Source organism: Charadrius vociferus, unplaced genomic scaffold (assembly GCF_000708025.1).
Source record: "Charadrius vociferus isolate BGI_N301 unplaced genomic scaffold, ASM70802v2 scaffold477, whole genome shotgun sequence".
In the NCBI taxonomy this organism is placed as follows: Eukaryota; Metazoa; Chordata; class Aves; order Charadriiformes; family Charadriidae; genus Charadrius; species Charadrius vociferus.
The window spans coordinates 5,335,793-5,355,480 of record NW_009649449.1 but is presented as its reverse complement, the minus strand read 5'-3'; the positions used below and the strand labels follow the sequence as shown (position 1 = coordinate 5,355,480).

At 40.1% G+C, this 19,688-nt stretch overlaps 2 protein-coding genes across 2 annotated transcripts in view; both read left to right on the top strand.

Annotated features, from left to right (window-relative positions):
* The first annotated feature begins 558 nt into the window (after window positions 1-558).
* On the top strand, window positions 559-14,956 carry CEP104 (centrosomal protein 104kDa). Its single transcript, XM_009889630.1, has 21 exons — window positions 559-671; window positions 1,194-1,367; window positions 1,691-1,829; window positions 2,529-2,594; window positions 2,986-3,062; window positions 3,231-3,399; window positions 3,619-3,777; window positions 4,407-4,652; window positions 5,522-5,725; window positions 6,277-6,444; window positions 7,158-7,331; window positions 8,878-9,054; window positions 9,362-9,568; window positions 10,073-10,189; window positions 10,522-10,558; window positions 11,040-11,121; window positions 11,736-11,844; window positions 12,152-12,290; window positions 12,743-12,810; window positions 13,915-14,005; window positions 14,820-14,956. Exons 1-21 carry the CDS (start codon window positions 559-561, stop codon window positions 14,954-14,956), a joined length of 2,853 nt encoding a protein of 950 aa, XP_009887932.1.
* Window positions 14,957-15,920: 964 nt separating this feature from the next.
* Window positions 15,921-19,688, top strand: part of LRRC47 (leucine rich repeat containing 47) — a 9,807-nt gene continuing 6,039 nt past the window's right edge. Inside the window, exons 1-3 of the mRNA XM_009889685.1 lie at window positions 15,921-15,931; window positions 16,231-16,305; window positions 16,702-16,753. Of these exons, the coding sequence (XP_009887987.1) occupies window positions 15,921-15,931; window positions 16,231-16,305; window positions 16,702-16,753 (138 nt within the window). The remainder of the gene's footprint in view (window positions 15,932-16,230; window positions 16,306-16,701; window positions 16,754-19,688) is intronic.

Below are 19,688 nucleotides of genomic sequence, written 5' to 3'. Positions count from 1 at the left end.
AAGAGGGGACCGAAATTAGTGCCATAATATACCGCTACGGCACGGGGGAGGGGGGGTAGCAGTGGTCTTTAGCTGGCGCTCGTCCTGCCCGTCGTTGCCGTCCCTGCCAGCAGCCTGGGTGCGTGCGGGGCTGCGGAAAGGTGCTAGGTAGCTTTTGGCGATATTCACCCTGTTCTTGGTGGTTTGTTTTTTTTTTTCCTTCGGCTCAGGCACACAGAGGACAGTACCAGTCACTCCTGTGTGCGTTTTGGAACCCAAATAGTTTCAAGCCCTGACTCAGATTAGCAGATTTAATTGAGTTTATTGGTAAACTGCTATGCAAGGTAGCTAAACCCTCATTTCACTAAGTACTAATGCAACGCTCAGCATGAAAACATGGTGTGGTTTATGTTGACAACATTAATTAAAGCAAATTTAGGTTTGTAGTTATCATCTACTGACTTGATGGACCATAGGATTTAATTCTTTGACAGTAGTGTTTCAGCATTCTTTTATTGTCCTTCTAGGGATAAGCTGAAGCTTGAAACATCATTGCTTTGACTAGCTCACTTCTGCAGGATGCCACACAAGATCGGTTTTGTAGTTGTTAGTTCCTCGGGACACGAAGATGGCTTCAGCGCAAAAGAGCTGATGGTTCATGCCCCAACAGTGAATGGATGGCGATCACCCAGGTATTGCGAGGGGAGGAATGTGCACAGTTCTCAAACACCGAGTGTAAAATGAGTGGGAGATGTACCGTGCATGGTCAGAGGAGTTTACAGCATCCCAGACCAAACTGATTATAAAAACAAAGAAGTTACTTTAATCCCATGGAATCCTTATCGTGGTGAAAAAAACCACCTTGGTTACCACCTAAAAGCATCACATTGCATTTAAATAAAGTCCTTTAAAAAGAAAAATTGAGAACTATTTATGTTCTTGTCAGTCTTAGTGTAATTTGCAACTGCTTTGGCATAGTATTAAAAATCCAGTCTTCTCAGCACATCCTCTAGGTACGTATGGGGCACTTTAACATACACGGACATGCAATGGAGAGAAGAATGTTTCTACTCTACTCTTTGGTTTCTTTTTACAATATGTGTAATGCTGAATTAAACTATAATAACTTTGGAAAGTTTCATAATTAAATGTTACTCAAGTTGGAAGTGAAATCATCTTTAAAAAGATGATTCCTAAATTGTGTATGTTTTCAGACTCTGTCAGTATCCACAGGAAATTGTTCTGCAGTTGGTGGAGAGATGTCGAATACGAAAACTGCAGTTGCTTGCTCACCAATACATGATTTCCAGCAAAATTGAGTTCTACATCAGTGAAAGCTTGCCTGAATACTTTTCTCCTTATCAGTCAGAGAGGTTTCACAGACTAGGGTAAGTCAAAAAGCTCTAAATGGTTTTATTACCTTAATCGGGAAGGCTTCAGGAGGAAATAATATTCATTATGCTTTGCATGCAACATTGATACACTGTGCTGCAAGCGATAAAGAGATTCTGTACTTGCTTAGGTCTGTAACAAAGCTGAAGGCGTAGGTGTGAGAGGCGCGATGTGGATGAATGCTCTTGTCAGATGACAGCACGCATTGTCTCAATTATGAGGGAGTTTTAAACCTTATCAAAGTACTAACCTGAGGAGCAAACATACAGCTATGTATTTGTACGTTTCCCCTGCTTACTTGTTACATTTTCCTTCTCAGTTACGTCCCTCTCTCAGACAATGAAAAGACTGATTTCAAAGCACGAGAGTTAAAATCTGTGTATATGGATGCAGTTGGCCAGTACCTGAAGCTGATTTTCCATAAAAATTATGTCAATAAATACAACTTGTATGGTCAGGTAAGTTGACTTAAGAGTCCTTACTTGGTAAGCTAGGTGAAGTTTCAGTAGGACAGAACAGGCACAGAAGTCTGCTCCCTTGATTCATAGAAGCTAAAAATGTTGATTGAAAGCTCCTGGGTTTCTTTTTCGTTTCTTTTAAAACAGAAGATACAAATAAGAGCTTGTAAGTGACTTGCAGTCATGACCAAGTGCATGCAACTTATCCAGAACAAGCCAGTCAAGTGCACATTTTCTTACTGCCTTTCATTCTGAGTGTTAGACTGCACAGAAGGCTCTGTGCTGAAGACAAAGTACTTCCTCTGAGAACAGCTTTGTGGTCACTCAAAAGCCACTTTTGGTCTTTAGGATCTGATGTGGCATTAAGTGGAGGTGTTGTACAGCCATCCTGATACAGGAAAAGCAAATATCTGTCTCCATTCTGCAGTGACTCTTTCCGCTTTGATCCCAGACCAGAAAAAGGAACAACTGATGACTGTGCAATGTGGTCTGTAGATTTGGTAATAAATTTTTAATGAAGCATGAAGTACATTTAGCACTTAGTGCTTTGCTTTGCTTCCATACCACACTGGAGACCACAGGCCCTATTTTTTTTTTTTTTGTACATTTTTTGTTCCATTTTTTTTTTGTTTCAGTTTTTATAAGATATGGAAAAAGTAATGACCTTATGCATTTACATTTTCTTTAAATCTATCCCAGGTTGCCCTAGTAGCTGTAAATATTATTGGAGATCCAGCAGACTACAGTAATGACAGCATTAATACTGTAAGTGCAAAGCATCCCTCTCTTTTTACTGTTGCTACACATGTTCACTTACAGTGTTCTTGAAGTAATGCAGTGCGTCTTTCTTCTACTAGTTTTGTGCTGTAACACAGCTGCCATGTATTGATTTTTATTTTATTTTTTAAGTTATCTTGAAGCAAGAAAACTCTCAAAAATTGAGCCTAATTTGTGGATACAAAAAACCCCAAAACATAATCAATTGGAATGTTCACATTTTCAGCCTCTCCAAATTCTCTTGTTTCAATGTGCCCCAAAACATAAGTATTATAACCTGCGAAGTATATGTTGATTGTGGCAAGTCAGAGTATCTGTCCTGAACACGTACTTGATATTGATGAATATGCATTAAGACTTTTTTTTCTCCCTTACAAAGCCTTCCAGAGAGAAGCTGATAGACCACTACTTGGGAATCAAATCAGATGACCCTGCCTTAGATGGAACTTACCTTGGGTAAGGATGTTCTTTTGCATACACCCTGGCAAAACGTCTACTCAGTCTAAAGTAGTTCTCAGTCTCTATATTTTGCAAGTTCCCTGCTAGTGAAAAGAGGAGATGTATGCTCAGCTTGGTCTATTTTGGATTAGCCGAGAGTTTATTTTATCCATTTCATATCTTCAGGAAACCTGACTCCATTTCACCTCTGGATGATTTGGCTTTTGACATGTACCAGGATCCAGAAGTTGCTCAGATAATACGTAGGCTGGATGAGAAGAAGCGCGAAGCTGTCCATCATGAACGCTACGATTATGCCAAGAAACTCAAACAAGCTATCGCAGACTTGCAAAAGGTATTGCTGAAAGACTGTTTATCTCTTAAGCCAAACAGTGTTTCAGTGGTCCGTCAGGGACCCTAGCATTCATGTGGAATCCTAATGATTTCCAGTATATTTTCAAAATAGTAATTTTAAAATCTGATAGCTTGATTTAATAACTTGGCTGGAAATACTGAAACGTATGCATATGTACAGTAATGTGATTCCAAGCTAGCTTGTTATACCATCTTCTAGGTGGGGGAGCGACTTGGACGGTATGAGGTAGAGAAGCGCTATGCTGTAGAGAAAGAGGATTATGATCTTGCTAAAAAGAAGAAACAGCAAATGGAAGCATACCGCCTGAAGGTGTATCAGCAACTGGAGCTCCACGACCTTCTGGATGCAGAGCTGATGGTGGGTACTGTTATTCCTAATTCAAGAGGCTTTATCATACAGTTGTAAATAGAAATGGCAGAGAAACCGAAATAAATTCAGGGAATAGGAGTTGTTACACAGGTATTTTATCACAATTACATATGGATTTTAAGTTTTTTGTTTGGATTGTGGATTTTCCCAACCAAAGACTTGCACGTGGCACTTTATGAACATGCTTAGTTCCCCATAAATTACATTACATTAAACTGTTAAGGTCTCAAGCAAATGACATTAGAATCCTGAATGTTTTGCGTAATTTCAGGGCTACCCGATGGAGGTTCACAGGGTACGTTCTTGTATTCTGAAGGGGCATAACAGGCTTATGCTGACATCATGGCTAACCATACAGAATTAATGTGATAAAATACAGTTTTATATTGTTCTCAGAAAGGGAAGCTTTATAGTCTCTCCACACACATCCACACAGAATTATTTTTCTATTGTTTCATAAAGCTGCATCCAGTGGAAATGATGACACATCTGTAAATGAGGTCTTACATTTACTTGAAAGCAGCAGAATCTTGTTGACTGTCTGAGTTCTGGCTGTATTAATGGTGATTTTAGTAGGTCGTTAGCCTTGCTTTTCAAAATCTTCTTCCCTTTCTCAGATTCGAAAACCACCTGAATTGCCTTTGCAGTCTATGATTTTTACTGACAATCCTCAGCGCACAAAAGCTACAAATTCACTTCCTTGTGAGCACACAGAACTGCAGAAAGGAGAGCCATGGAAAGCAGAGCCTTTGCTGGAAGAGAAATCAGCAGATCCCACTTCTGCTGAGCCTGTTGTTCCCCATCAGTCCCCTCCTCCGGTGACTCATCCCACAACCTCCAGGGAAGTGTTTCTCAAAGAAAACGTGAGTAGTGTACCTCTGTTACTGCAGAAATCTATCACAGCAAATGATCTTGTATTCAACCTTCCAAAACAACAAGGTCTTTTGCAGTTATTCTCGTAGCTTGTATAGTATCTGAAATTGACTGCGTTGCTGAGCAGTGCCCATCTAATAATTGGCATTGGTCTTTCCTGAATTTTGTTGGAAGCTTTTACAAATGTTCATTGAGATTGAGGCAAAAGGGGATTATACCTGATTTATAAATACTTGTATGGAAGCAAATAGACATTAAATGACTAATTGAGGGTCACACAGCCATTACAGTGGAAGCTGAATTCTGCTTGCTCTATTAGTGGCTTAATAAATCTCCTTAGAGATCACGTTGGATGAATCTACAACAGCAAGAGAATTTATTGGAATGTGGTTGTAGGGTAAGAGTTGGTTTCATGTCTAAAGAGAGGAAGAAAATCATGGTATCTAGTTAGCTTGATCTTTAGGTTTTGCTGCTCCAGCTTTTGCAAAGCTAAGGAAGAAATTCATTGACACCAATAGCGGTAGTATTCTCTCTTGACATAAAATAATTTAACAAATAAAGCTTTATGACTTACTGACTTCCTATCAACAGGTGATTTCTTTTGTAGATGTGTACTCTTCCACAAAAGGCATTTTGTGTGTGTTTGATTGTGTTCTATAGACAAGAAATAAGTTTTATTCATGGGCACTGGTTCCATTTCTTTGTGATGTTATTGTGGGAACTTCAACAGCTGTACTTAGTTGTAAAGCGATACTGCTTAGACAGGGGGGAAAAATGCATTGAGGTGAATCCAATTAATGATGAAACATTTTCTCATTTAAGTAATTTCTAAAATGACAAATATTATCTTCTCTGTTAGGTTGACTTTTTACCTTATGATGAGAGACCTCTTCCAACTATCTGTAAACAGCCTGATGAAGCAGTTGCGTACCTTGAGCCACAGATGGCTGCAGAGGATATCAGTGATACTCCCAGAAGTGGCATTACTGGGGACCCAGAACCGTTGACTGAGAAGGCACTGAGGGAGGCCAGCCCTGCTATTGAAGTTTTTGGAGAAGCTTTGGTAAAGAACAACAAAATAAACGCATAGATTATTGTGGTCTCTGTTGAGTTGACTTGATATACACTCTGTCAACAAAGATCTATTGATACGATTTTTACATGTTCAGAGCTGTTACTTAAAAATCTGAGATTAAAATTCGACCTTGGAGATATGGGTGCCTGTTTTCAATGTTTAAATGATGCTGTAGCTTTTATGATTAATTATTTGATGAGCTATTAAGCAGATAGTGTCCGGTAGACTGCTTTAGTGTACACACCCTACCAGAATACCCATAACTTGCCACTGTGAATGGTCTGTTGTAGGGAGAGAAACCATTGCTGTGTCTGAAACGGTTTTTTGAACCTGACTCGTTAATCCATATTACTCATTGTTTTTGAAAAATATGTGCTGAAACACCTCTTTTAATAAATGCCAGATTCCTGTAGGAAACACCTATGGATTTCATGCTTAAGTTCATATGTTCTTTTGAGGCTGTTTCTGTATATAAATGTTGAATAAATAGTGAAATACCAGTATAGACCTTTTAAGAGATAAACATGTTCTTTGTTCAGGTTTCAGGAGCATATTCCAAAACGTGGTCATACCGAGAAGATGCATTGCTAGCTGTATATAAGAAGCTGATGGAAATGTCAGTAAACACTCCAAAGGATGATTTAAAGAACATGCTGAGGGCTGCCATTTTTCTTGTAAGAAGGGCCATCAAAGACATAGTGTCTTCAGTAAGTTGTGATATGTTTGATAAGAAATGCTCCAGTGAAGAACTAGCAGCCAAAATTGTAGAACCATGTGCCTAAGATACTTTGAACAAATAGTTTGTAAAACTGTTGAGTAAGTTTAAAAAAAAAACCACAAAAAAAACCCAAAAAAACAAAACACCAAATCAAACCCAGAACCCTAAAACAACTGGAATGTCAGCTCTTAGTTAGGATCAAGGACTGGGCAACGTCAGGCATTCAGCAGCATGGAAAATTCTGTCCTGGGCTGAGTAATGAGCTTGAGAAATAACTGCTGATGCAGTAGTGGGTAGTGTGGTTGGGTCTTGTGGTTGTTTTTTTTTTTCTTTTGGTTTGGTTTGGTTTTTTTGTAAAGTTGAAATACAGCAATGAAGTAACTTTTAGTTTCCAACTTGAGAGACTACAGTTAGCCTAAGGAGGCTTAGGCTTCAAATATGCCTTAAACAAGAAGAAAAGAGAAAAATCAAGAGCTGTGTTCCTCTTTATAAAACAAATTCTGAAGCCTTTCACCTGAGCCCTAGCAACATGTTCTCTGGAAGAGAGATATCTGAAGTAGCTTCCAGTAAGAGTGTTACTGTAATTCTAGATTCCTGGTGCTGCTGTCCTTCAGAACTACAGAAAAAATTTTACAGTGTTATGTGAAAACAGGGATCTATGTTGTATTTTTGCTCAGTGCTTCCTTTTTCTTTCTGACTTAGGTTTTTCAAGCTTCCCTGAAACTTTTGAAAATGATCATTACACAATATATACCAAAACATAAACTAGGGAAACTAGAAACTTCTCACTGTGTGGAAAAAACACTTCCAAATTTGCTTTCTAGAACAGGAGACTCTTCATCCCGTCTTCGCCTTGTGGCTTCTAACTTTATTCAGGTGGGTGTTTCTCTTCAAATTACACTTTGGTTTGCATTAGGAATGTCACAGAGCTTACAGGTGGATAACGTCTAATCAGGCTGGATTTCAAGTCTAGAGTTTGCTGCTGTAAAGGATTATGCCTTACATGGGAGGCAAAGCGGTAGCACCAACTTAACATCTTTGCAGTGTTTTTTCTAGCAGTGTATTGTCACCTTCGTGGGGACAGTGTGGGAAGATAGCAGCTGCTGCAGGTACAAGACAGGTGTAACTCTTGGATTCGTCTTCTTAGTTGCAAGTGATCTACAGAGATGACAGCAAGAAGCCACAGCGTACTCCTTGGACTGCGTTGTGATTTGATTGCGGTTTTGACAGTCAACTTTTGAAAGTCAACTTGGCAAAAGCATAAAAAAGATGCCCATTTTAAAAGGCACAGTCTATTCCTTGCTCAATGCTGACAAAGAGCAGCTGCGAATAGCTGCTAGAGGAGTACAGGCTCTATTTCCCAGTAGAATTTAGATGAAAGAACAGTAGTGCTGTGTGGAAATGTGTCAATTCAGTCCCAGGAGTGGCATGGAGTGAGTCACTGGCTCAGGGTTACTTATCCTTGCTTGCAACCACACATGGAGGGAAAAGACTTTTCTTTTGCTGTAGACATAACTAAAATTTTAGCAGCATTATTGTGTGAAGTGGTCTGGTGTGCCACTGGAACTTTATTATGACTTCTTGGCTTGTTTATAATAGATTTTGTAGTTGAATGAGAAAGGAAATGAGAATAAGGTAACAAATGTGTTTTCATAGGCAGGACATGGCCTGCAGGGAAGGAAAATGTGTTTATTTTGTATCAGTGCTAACAGATGATACACTGCCTCAATAAGCAGTTCTCTAGGGAAGGTGCCGTGTATTTCTAGAAATAGCTGTGTCCCAACCAGCCCAGTGACAACTGCAGCTGGCCCTCGGGACGAGGGACTGCGGGACACCATCATGTGCTTGAGTGTCTGTCTGCTGACAGGAACGGGGAGGAGGGCTGCTTTCGTTTATTAAACGTTCCAGTACCCACAAAGAAATGAACATTGAGCTTTGCATAACAGCAGAATTTAGCCCTTCAGGTTCTTTGCAAAACAGAATGAGAAATTCTAAGGTGGCATATGTTTTATGAAGCATTCTTCAAATCCAGCTTGATGCAATGTCAAGACTTTGTATCCTTTGTGACACTTCTCATCTATCTCCTCCTCATATAGTTCAGTGTGAGATGGAGTTCTTGAAATTTTTCTTACAGCCCAGTTCTATAACGCATCTGAGGATGTCTAAGATTTTATTGATTTTTCCATAGCTTTCTCTCTGATGCCAAAAGCAAGACCAAACACCTGTATAATCTTCTCCTTAAAGCCTTTGCAAACAACTTCTGGCTGCTAAAGTAACAAATAAGCAGCAACTTCTTATGGAAGGCTTACTTCATTTTACTTAACTTGTTACAAGTAACTTAGAATAACTGTACTTTGCAAAGGCAGTTAATTTTCCTCATTTAGCATTCGTAAATGCACACTGACTCTCTGTACGTTTATAGGAAATGGCACTGTGTAGTGAAGTTAAACCTCTTCAGATTGTTCCCGTTCATTTGGTTCAACCATTAAAACCGAACTCCCCAACACATCTGGCAATGAGTCAAGTGGAATTAGTGGAATGCCTCTTGAAAGACATGGGAACTGAAAACTCTGGGTTTACCATCAGCAACGTCATGAAGGTAGGAGTCTGAGTTTACAGCACGTGAAGCTTTTTTTCGTTGCTGTTGTATTAGGGCTTGTCTGTCTGGTTTGGAGCGCTTGGTGAATTACAAAAGAGAATTTATGAGCCTCTTGGAGGAGCAACACACAACCATGTGAGGAAGCAAGATGCCAGTACAGAAAAAAAAGAATCACAGGGTCAAAAAATGTTTGGAAAATCCCGTCTGCATGAAGATTTCTCCTACTGCAGAGAAATAATTAGACTAATAACCAAGTCCTTAAAAAACATGTGGGGAAAAGAGAGGCATTATTTTTTTTATTTTTCAGTTTGCAACGGGAGCTTTGGAACACAGAGTTTATGAAGTTCGTGATGTAGCGTTGCGGATTATCTTTGATATGTACAGGAAGCATAAGGCCGCTATACTGGAATATCTTCCACCCGATGATGCAAGCATTCGCAAGACTGTTCTCTATAAAACACTCTTTGATGGATTTACTAAAATAGATGGTAAACTTTCTGAAGCTGAAATTAGGGTATGTAATAAGATTGTAGAGCATATGTAGCTACGTTAAACATTGTATTCCACTGAACAACGCACTGATTTCACTGCTGTATGAGACATTGAATGACACACGTAGCAGAGTATCTTAAGGTGTGTCGTTAACATCACTTAGTGTGAAAAGCTGGTGTTCAGTTTATTCCATATGCTCACCCTTCCAAATAAAGCCTCCGAAGAGTACAGAGATGGTACTCCTGAAATAATACCCAGTCATTTGGAAAATGCATGTATACTCTTTTATGCCGGCTAGCCTTGGAAGCGGTGAGCACAGAGGAAATGCTGTGTCTTTCTTTCAGGTTAGTACGGAGGAATTTGGGAGGAGGGAATTGTTTTACTGTAACAGACCAATCATTTAACCCAGCAGGATATTTCTTGTGCTGCATTGACCATTTGTTCTATGCTGATGTGTTTTGCAATCTCTTCTGTATAAGACAGATGGTTCAAAAACTTTTGTAATTGAAAGAGTATTTCTTGACAGGCACAGAGAAAGGCAGCAACTGAAGAAGCAGAGAAACAGAAGAAGCAAGAAATAAAAGTTCTCCAAGGGCAGCTGGCAGCTCTAAAGGAGATACAAGCAGAAGTTCAAGCTGGAAAGGTTATAGTGTTTTGGTTTTGATTTTTTTTAATCCTTTTTTTCCTCAGGTGTCACAGGCTTAGATAATGAACATTACTGTTGTCTCATAAACTAAAAAAAAAAAAAGGGGGGGGGGAAGAGAGAGAGAGACTCCATGACATACACTAACTGACGTTCATCCTCAGCAGTCCAGCATTTGCTGTGGGACCAGAGGCACGAACGATGTAATGCATTGGCTCTGCTTCTAAGCTTTTAATTTCAGAGAAAAATCAGGATATAATCTGTTCTCTTTCTCCCTGGCAAGCATGACTGTCATTAAGCAAATTTCTGACTTAAATTTCTTTGTTTAATAGGAGAAAGAATCTGATTTTCAGAAGCCGAAGTATCAAGGTAGGTAATTTCAAATAGTATTAAGAAATGTAGAGATATTTCGAGATGTCTTTGAAACACTGTAGATGCTTAATGGATTTTGAATTTGCTCAGTTAAAGACATACCAGAGTGCTTCAGACTGGCTGAGTCGCAGTCTGCCATAGAGGTAACCATTATGTTCACAAAAGAAAATCTTCCATCAGATAACCGATTAATTTCTCATAAGAAATGAGTATGCCTTGGCTTGAAAGCACCTTAGATTTCTCCGCAACCTGAGGCAGATCATCTACATGTAAAAATAATCACTAAAATATCTTGCTGTTGTAGATCACTAAAGCAATAGTTTCCCAACCGCCCACGGTTGGCTTTCAGTGCTTGTTCACCAATGTGTATACTTCTGTTAGGTTTTTTTGCTGTTAAGGTCCAGAGAAGCAGTGTTTCTAGGCATGCACAAAAAATAATTAAAATGTGATCTTGGTTTTAATAGTTCTCTTTTTACAGGTTACCAGGTAAACGAAAGCCCGCAGACTGCAGCAGCAGAGATTCCAGATGATCATAGCTCTGTTGCAAATTACCTGGATAAGTAAGTTAGACGAGCAGCTTCTAATCACCTTATGCACCTAGTATAACCTGCAAGCTAATAACATTAATAAAATTTTTCCAGTAAATCAAAGCTAATACTTTCAGCATTTAGACAATGAAAAAGAAAGTATTTTTTAACAGATTTGGAATTATCACCAGGCAATCCTAGATGTTGATTTTCTAAGTTCTTGGATAGTGTGACCTTGAACTTGTTTTCTGAGGGAAAAACTTGTGGGATAAGAAATTGCCGGAGTTTAATGTTCAGCTGCAGGTATAAAATAAGGCAAAGATATATTGTAGCTTTCATGTGTATTGTAGGATAAGGTCATAGAGAAAGCTTTTGAAAATTCTGGAGCCGTGAAAGCCAGTTTCAGTGGGCTGTTCTCAGTGCTTTTGTGGAATTATGTCTTTCTGTATGAACAAATGCTTTATAGTGGTATTTACCATAAATTATATAATAGTATCTGTTTATGCCCTATCCTAAGGTCAGCACTATATGGGGAAAATAAGGTGTACCAAGATGATATCTATTTTTCAGAATAATTTCTAACAGAAGAAACAGGGTTCATCCATTTCACTCTGTGATGTTACTGACATTTGTGGTTTTTTTCCTAGCTTATGTATTTTTTGTGGTGAAAGGGACGAATCCTTCACAGAGGAAGGATTAGATATCCATTACTGGAAACACTGCCCTATGTTGACCAGATGTGAGCACTGCAAACAGGTTAGGCATAAACTTTCTAGAGATACTACAAAACAGTAACTGTTGTGATTCTGGTTTTAAGGTGCTATAAGATATTTAACGCTAACATAGATAAATTCTGAACACAACTGCGTGATCTTGCTTAGTGCTTTTTGAAAAGAGCAGCATTATAAATTGTATCAATAACGGGATTAAAATTTCATTTTCCTTTTATCGTTTTGCAAAGTGAGATTTAACTTCCAAAAATCACATAAGCAGTTTTTCAAATACTATCCTTATTAACTCGGTACGGTAGAAACCTCCTTGGGTACCTCTGGCTCTGTTGCAGGTGGTGGAAATAGCAAGCCTGACAGAGCACTTGTTGACTGACTGTGATAAAAAGGACAGCTTTGGGAAATGTCAACGATGCAGCGAGGCCCTTCCAAAAGATGAGTTGCCCAAACATATTAAGAGCAAGACATGCAATTGTGAGTAGTTCCGAACAGGAAGGTTGAACCTCAAAAGTTAAGTCAGTCAGACTTCCAGATAAAGGTGTATCTTTGGCAAGTCAGACCACTTCTATGGAGGTACTGCACTGTGGATTTAGAAATCTAAGTAAATCCTCAGGAGGGGACGCTTTTGGAATAAATGCTTGAGTTTCCCATGCTTGAAATGCTTCGCTTCTATGAATGCACGTGGGGAGGACAAGTGAGGAGAACAGAAAGCCTCTACCACATCCTTGTGGATTAAGCCCTATTGTTTCTTTGGATCTTGTTTCGATGTAGATGGTTAAACATGAGACTTCTTTGAGAGCAGTTAATAGGGCAGGAGCTGGTTTAGCCATGGGGTAGTTCTATGCTCTTTGTTCTGCAAGTTCTCCTCTTCTACTTGAAATTAGCCTGTCTTTGCTATTCTTACGTTACTTTTCTAATCATTTCAGCTGCCAGACCAGAAAATGTGGCAAACCATTGCCCGTTGTGCCATGACAACTTTCCCCCAGGAGAGGAGGTAAGACAGCCTTCTAGATTGGTCTGATGTTGTTATGTCACTGGTGACATTATGCTTCTTAAAATACTGCAGCAAGACTTAGCACATGCAAGAGGGCATCCAGGATTAAGATGTTGTTGATTTGGGTATAAGAAAAAATTGACATCAAGAAAGTAAGCAAGAACTGCTATAATTGTCAAGAGAGTTGAGGTGGCCTCTCTCTCCTTTCTGCGTGCTGTTTGCTGTAAGTGCCTAATGCTATGAAATCTCTGGCACGCCAGCTCCAAAATGTGCTTTCAGCAATTGAAAATATATATTGGTGTTACATAAAAAGTGATTTGTTCGGAAAAATGCTTAAAATACCTGCTTGAGTATTTTATATGAATCAACTAACACTTCATTACGATCATATTCAAGTAGTTCTGTGTATGATGTAGTTTTCTGAAAAAGCCTAACCAGAGGCAGCCAACAACTCTGTACTGGGTAGTAGATCCAGTTCAGTGTCAATGGCTGATGTGTAATCTGTGTCATTTTCTCCCTTTCGATGGGATGTGACCGTTGAGTAGTGCTTTTGTTCTCAAAATGAAGTTTTTTACAAATCCTTTTGACTTTGCCCAGCATGAGGAGCTCAGAAAGGCTGTCATGTTTTTGTGTAATAGCAGCTCCTCCTCCTTCAGGTTGCTGAATGCTTTAACTGTTATTATAACCTTGTAGTTATGCCCACACTTTTTCAGTTTAAAATATGGATAGATGAGCAGATTTTCCATGTTATTTGTACATTGTTTTTTCCTGATTTGAAATCAGTTGTTAATTAAGAAAATTTTAAAAACAAAACAAATGTCACTTGCTTTTAATTTCTAGCATCTGGCTAGATTTTTTTTTATTGTGTTGTATCTTTCAAGTTACGTTTAAAAAATTGATATATTAATTTCTGTTCCACTTATTAAGTCGTAAGATGTTCATGCTTTTATGAGTGAGCAGATTAAAATGCTATTGCCATAAAGTCTGTATACAGCTCTCATCTTCCTTATGTTTTAAAAAGTATATGTGTGTACATAGTGACTAGATAAAAGATCGGCTAATTTTGCTGCTTTTGTAATATCACTTCTTTTTAATTGACTTTAGGCCTGGAAGTCTCACCTAATGGGCAACGATGGCTGTAAAATGAATCAGCGGAGGTTATCCACAATAAATAAAACTCTTCTGGTGCAGCCTGGTAAGATACTATTTTGTGATAATAATGATTATGGGTTTTACTGTGTTGCCTTGACTTAAGAAAAGTATTTAACCCTTGAAAGCAAGCTGGCTCTTAACGGCATGTTCAACGCGCTTTCCGCATTTGTGTAACCTGACTGATACTTCTTCTGCTGGTATAGACTACAGTATACTTTGGGAGCAAATTCTCAAAACCATTCAATAACCATAATTTCAAAACGAGGGCATTAGCTCAGTTGATTGGGGAAAGTGGCATATTTGATAATTTGATCAGTTCAGCCTTGTTTCTGCATAGTAGTGTGATCATGAATAGAACAATCAGTGGTGATACTGAACAGTTAACATTCTGGAAAGCTCCTGAATGCTGACACAGAGAACCGAGAGCCTGATTTAGCTTTTAACGTCCAATCAGAGGAAGCTAATTTAATCCTAATTACAAGATGAATTGAATAGTTAGTGCCGTGTACTGCTTTTCCCTTTCAATTCAGACCCAGGAGCTAGGCAGAATTTATTATTGTGCAGCTTCTTCACCCGCAAAGAGAAACTGATGCTGATGTCAGGTGGTTTTTTTTAACAGTTGTCTTTATTTATGAAGCACATGCAAAATCCTTTTATTTCTTGAACACAGAAGTTAAACAAACAAGCTATTTTCACTGCCTGCAGCACCAAAACCCTTTTGGGTGGTAACATCCAAAACCTTTCCTCCTTCAGACTTTTTTGAGGGTTCTTTAGTCGGCTGCATGTTCAGGTCATTGCTAGAGTTAACCTCCTCTGTCTGATATTGCTTTGCTCATAGCTGTATTTTCTCTTCACAGGCAAAATAGGTGGCCAGTATTTAAGGAAACCAGGTCCTTCAGGAGCAAAGGCTCGACCTCCCTCTATAGGAAGCAAGATCCCAACCCCAAGAGGGGGCCCAAATAAAAGCACTGGCAAAACATACTCAAAGAGATGACAGGACAAGTATTTTTTCCTTTGTCTTAATAACTGGGCATATAGTTGTTAATAGTTATTTAAAAATTGTGGGCAACTCATATCCTCTTTTTCGTTTGACGACGTGGGGCTGTTTATCAGCCTTGAGCAGTACTTGCCTAGTCCGATAACTTTTGTGTTACCTGTCTGTGCAGCACTGTGGTTTCCTCCTAGAAATGTGCATGTTAGAAATAGGCAAATGCTCTGGGACAGATCAGGCCCGCCGCGTTCCCTCCACGGCACAAGGAGGGCCGTGCATTGGTCTCTGACTGATTCCTCATATTAAAAAAACTCCCCATCGAGTACGGAGTTCACATGGCCACGCTGTGTAGCTGCTGTTAGAGTGAGCAGAGGCTGCGCCCTGGTTGCGGGGTTGCTCTGGGGCTGTGGTTTTAACAGCCTGGGTTTGAGATCCAGTAAGGAATTTCCTTAAGATCTAAAAGCCACAGTCGTTTGTGTTTTGGCTTTCTTTTGGGGAAGACCAAGAAACCTCCCAAGCAGAAATTGTACTAGACTTTCAGGACAGAGCTGAAAAGCATTTGTTCTTTTGATCTAAGTGTGACACTTGTTTGCAATTACATATTGCGAAAGCTTGGGAAGTAATACCTGTGTCAGCTGACTTTACCACCTGATCACTTCAATGGAATAATTGCAGAATATATCACTAATAGTTTTCTGCCAAAATTGTCTTTGTAACATGCTGAAAGTAATAGTGTCAAAAATTTTTGTTTGTCTTACCATCAGACGCTTGTGGTAGACAAACAGGTTGTGAGTTAAACTGTGTGTACTGGTTGGCTGGGAGATACGCTGCCTGTGTGTGTTTCTGCATCACATCAGTGCATTTACAGAGAATTCATCATAGTTAGACTTGAGGAAACACTGTTGAAAATATGGATGTACAATGAGCAGAATAGGCTTGTTGCAGTCACGCGGGTTCCTTTGATGTGATGATGATGAGGTTGGTACCTCCGCAACAGCATCGTCCCTCTGCTATGGTGTGCAGCTAGCATAAGGTGGAGCAAAAAATGCACGCACATGTAGAAGGAAATACATGTCAGGCTGTACGCAATGTGTATCTCCGATACCTGAAAGACCTGTACGATCCTGTATAAACTCTTGAACCAATTAATGGGTAAAATAACATTTCCATAAAGCAAAATTCTTCCTCGTGTGTTTGCTAGAAGGAAGAAAAAAAAAAAAAAGGAGCAATTGCAAGGTAGATGAGGAAAGCTGTGGGGTTTGTTTGTTCTGCTGCAGATCCTATAGTGTAGATTTATTTGTTTCAGCTAGCGCACGTTTACAAGTAGGGCCAGGCATTGGAAAGCTTTTTCAGGTGTCCGCTCCTCGAGTATAATGAAGAGAGTCAACGAATCATGCCGTTCTCTGGTGATTAGTTAAGCTGCTCTGGCAGGATTCCGTGTATTCTGGCAGTAAGACGCTATTAGTGTGTTTACAACTACTGCCTTTTTCTTCCCTGTATTTGCCACGAAAAACTTTGTCAGCTAAAATAGGGCGAGTTTACAGCGTCTGTGAAAGCTTACAAGTCCGTTTGTTTGTGCTAGGCTCTAAAATTCTTAGTTCCTTCGTTGGAAACGGGAACTGTACTTTTTTCTGAAACTGAGTGGTGTCCTTGAACACTTCCTAAGTCAGCTGAGAGCTCCAGCTGACCCTGCAGGGAAAGGAGTTGGATCAGGGCCGTTATAAAATGTTTCCACTCATTTTTAAAACTCTTAGAAACATTATTTTGACAGATAACTTTGCTCGCCTTTCTAATACCAGTGTCTGTAATTTTATGAGTTCAAGCGTGTTAATAATGTCGAGTGAAATAGATGTCTCTTCCAGGGGTGTGCCGAGGCCCTAGGAGGCACACAAGCCACGCGTGGCGGGAAGCGGTTTTCCTCTGCAAGCCCGGCCCTTACATCTATTTCAGGTTTAGAGTTTTAAAGGCAGTAGAGCAGTACCCAAAGTGCTCCTCGACACCAAGAATTAGCACCAAATAAAAAAGCTCAAGGGCTGGTTGGATATTGCCATATGACATGCCGCTGCGTAGGCAGTAACATGAAATAGCTGCTCCGCGGTGCCTCTCGCTGTGCACTAAGTGCCTTATTAGTCCCCTTGACAGGAGGATTGAGCTAAACCGCCAGAGTCCCATTTGGTACATAACGAGAGTGTGTATCGATGGGAGCTGCTGAAAAAATTAAAGTTGTGCTTTAAAATCTCACAGTTAATTCTGAAATATATCCCCAAGATATGGCCCCTTGAAGAAAAGAAAAAAATCTTAGCGGGGCCCTGAAAAGCTTGAATTAATAAATTTAGACCTTTTTTCCCCACTCGCTTCTAAATTCAGCTCTAATACTGAGTTTCTCTAGTTAGATCTTGGTTAAAATAAACATCCATAGACTACAGCATGTGACCATTTAATAGCTTCAAAGGAGAACCAATTCTATTAAGACACAATGTGTGAAGCTTTATACCCGAAGCAACAATCCTGACGCTTCTACTTGTGCCGTTCAGGCAGTTGCTTCCCAGGGCAGAATTAATTGGTCCCACATCGATGTCCAGCACAGGTACAAGAATATGGGATCATGGTAATATAAGTAGAAGTTTTGGGGTTTTTTTGCTACCAGAGAGTGAATTTGCAGTATTGTTTTGTATATACAGCACTGATTTTGTAATACGCAGGTTTTATAGTTTGCGTGCAGCCAGTCTGTGAGCTTACAAATTTTATAGGTAGATCGGTGCACTTTTGTTTTGAAAGTCTTTATATAAATTGTTTCTTTAACTCTTCCAAATCCATATATTAATAAATATACATACGTTAGCAATATACATATGTCAAATATATATGTATTTTTATGTTTACTTTAGTGACACAGGTTCCTATTTGAGAATCTGATGCCTTATGCAAGCAAAATAACCGTTGATTTTCCTCGGAGATGAGCACGTGCGATGGACTGCAGGCTCATGAGCTGTTGCCCACAGCATTTTTTCCTTTTGGACATAAAACTGTGAGCTTTCTGTTGCGCAAGTTTAATGAAAAGACCCCGTTTGCAAAGGTCCTCCATGTATTTTGGATTGGCCAATATCGTATGTGTATTGAATTGGTAAATACAGCTCTCCATTGCTCCTCAGCCATGGCTTTTAAACCCAGTCAAGCAAAGTGTACTTAAAATAATCCGTTAAATCCTGCATGGAGCGGGATGTGTGCTTTCTATTTTATACCATTATGGGACAACCTTTTTAAACATGTTGTTGTTTTTTTTTTTTTTTTAAAAAATAACACTTGATTAAAACAAAAACCAAAAACCAACCAACCAAAAAAAACCCAAACCAAGACCCCACAAACACTGTTAATTATCGTGAGGGTCGTATTTCCCAGCGCTGACCGATCTGAGCAGCAGCAAATTTGGGAGCCATGTAAGACACTGTTTCAGACCTCCTCTCCTCCTCTTTGGAGGCGTTTTCCCTGGGGTAGCTCCTGCTGCTCACGCTTGTATAGGACGACCTTTCCTGCTGCTCTGTGCTCGGGCGGCCGCTCTCCCCGTGCGGCTGTTGGGGCTCCGCGGTGAGCGCAGGAACTGCTTTTCCCTTTGCTGCAGTGCAGAGCGCAGGAATGGCGCCTCGGGGACTTGTGCAATAGCTCTTTGCAGCCTTTTCACCACAAGAAGTTGTCATGTAGGAGATTCCTGCCTCCTCCCTGCCCATACCCCCGGCGTTGCCTGCCCAAGGAGTGGGAATTAGGTACGCTCAAGGGAAGTGCGTTACACGTTTTGTCGGACAGCTTTTAAAAGAACATAGGCTTGGGCACACCACACGGCATCTTAGGGCCTTGTAATTTATTTTTTCAAATCCAGAATAGTTTTTTAGCAGCATTTTGAAGGAATCAGTGGAGTATTTTAGTGTGCATAATGTTCAGTGAGATCGCTGGGTAGCTTTAGACTAAAAAACCACCCTTTTAAAGTGAGGTATAAAGATATTAACTGCTCAATGGAAACTTTTGTAGAACGTGGAAGGGCCATCTCTGAGCATAGTACCAGCTGTCACCTTTAAAGGATGAGCTCACCGGGCTGCTTCCTTTCAGTTAGTAAACAACCTGTGTTTTCTGCAGTGGCAAACAAACACTGGTGTGAAAAACACAGTGAAGTCTGTCCTTGTGCGCTGAACTCGCGAGTGAAATGTTCTGGAGCAAAACTCGTGCAGGTGCAGGTCTGGTGAAGGGAAAGAAGTTCTCCGAACTGTCGGACTGGAAAACTTAAATCGGCAATGACGGTACATCGTTATTAAAGAAAGAACAGACTGTCGTCCCTATCTCACGGGCTTTTTTCTGTCATCTCTTTTTGCATACTGTACCTGAATGTCAACCAAGCTGTTTCCATCCAGCTGACCTGCAGAGAGGTGCGAGGAGCGGCGGTGTCCCTGTGTGCCGCAGCGCATCTCAGCTCCGGCGACCGCGTGGAGTGCCGCTACCCCCGGGAGCGTTCACGTAGCTTACGCGGTTCCTAAGTACTGGATAAGCAGAGAAGGTATTTAAATCCTAGAGATTTTATCGCTATCGTTTCAAGAGAAAAAGTTATTTATGTTAAACACGTATGTTATTTTTATTGCACTTATTTAAGGAATAAAATGGTTTGGCGAGTTTGGGTGGTACCTCTGCGCCTTCAGGCTGTTCCAGCAGAGCTCCCAGCGCGGGGTGGAGCGCAGCCCCCCGCCTTACC

What these genes read in the sequence shown, in the direction of transcription:
- CEP104 (XM_009889630.1), top strand. Translation starts at nt 559, where the DNA reads ATGCCACACAAGATCGGTTTTGTAGTTGTTAGTTCCTCGGGACACGAA. An exon ending in CCATCAGCAACGTCATGAAG is followed by an intron (nt 9,055 to 9,361) that starts GTAGGAGTCTGA and finishes TTTATTTTTCAG; the next exon opens with TTTGCAACGGGAGCTTTGGA. An exon ending in TTTCTGAAGCTGAAATTAGG is followed by an intron (nt 9,569 to 10,072) that starts GTATGTAATAAG and finishes ATTTCTTGACAG; the next exon opens with GCACAGAGAAAGGCAGCAAC.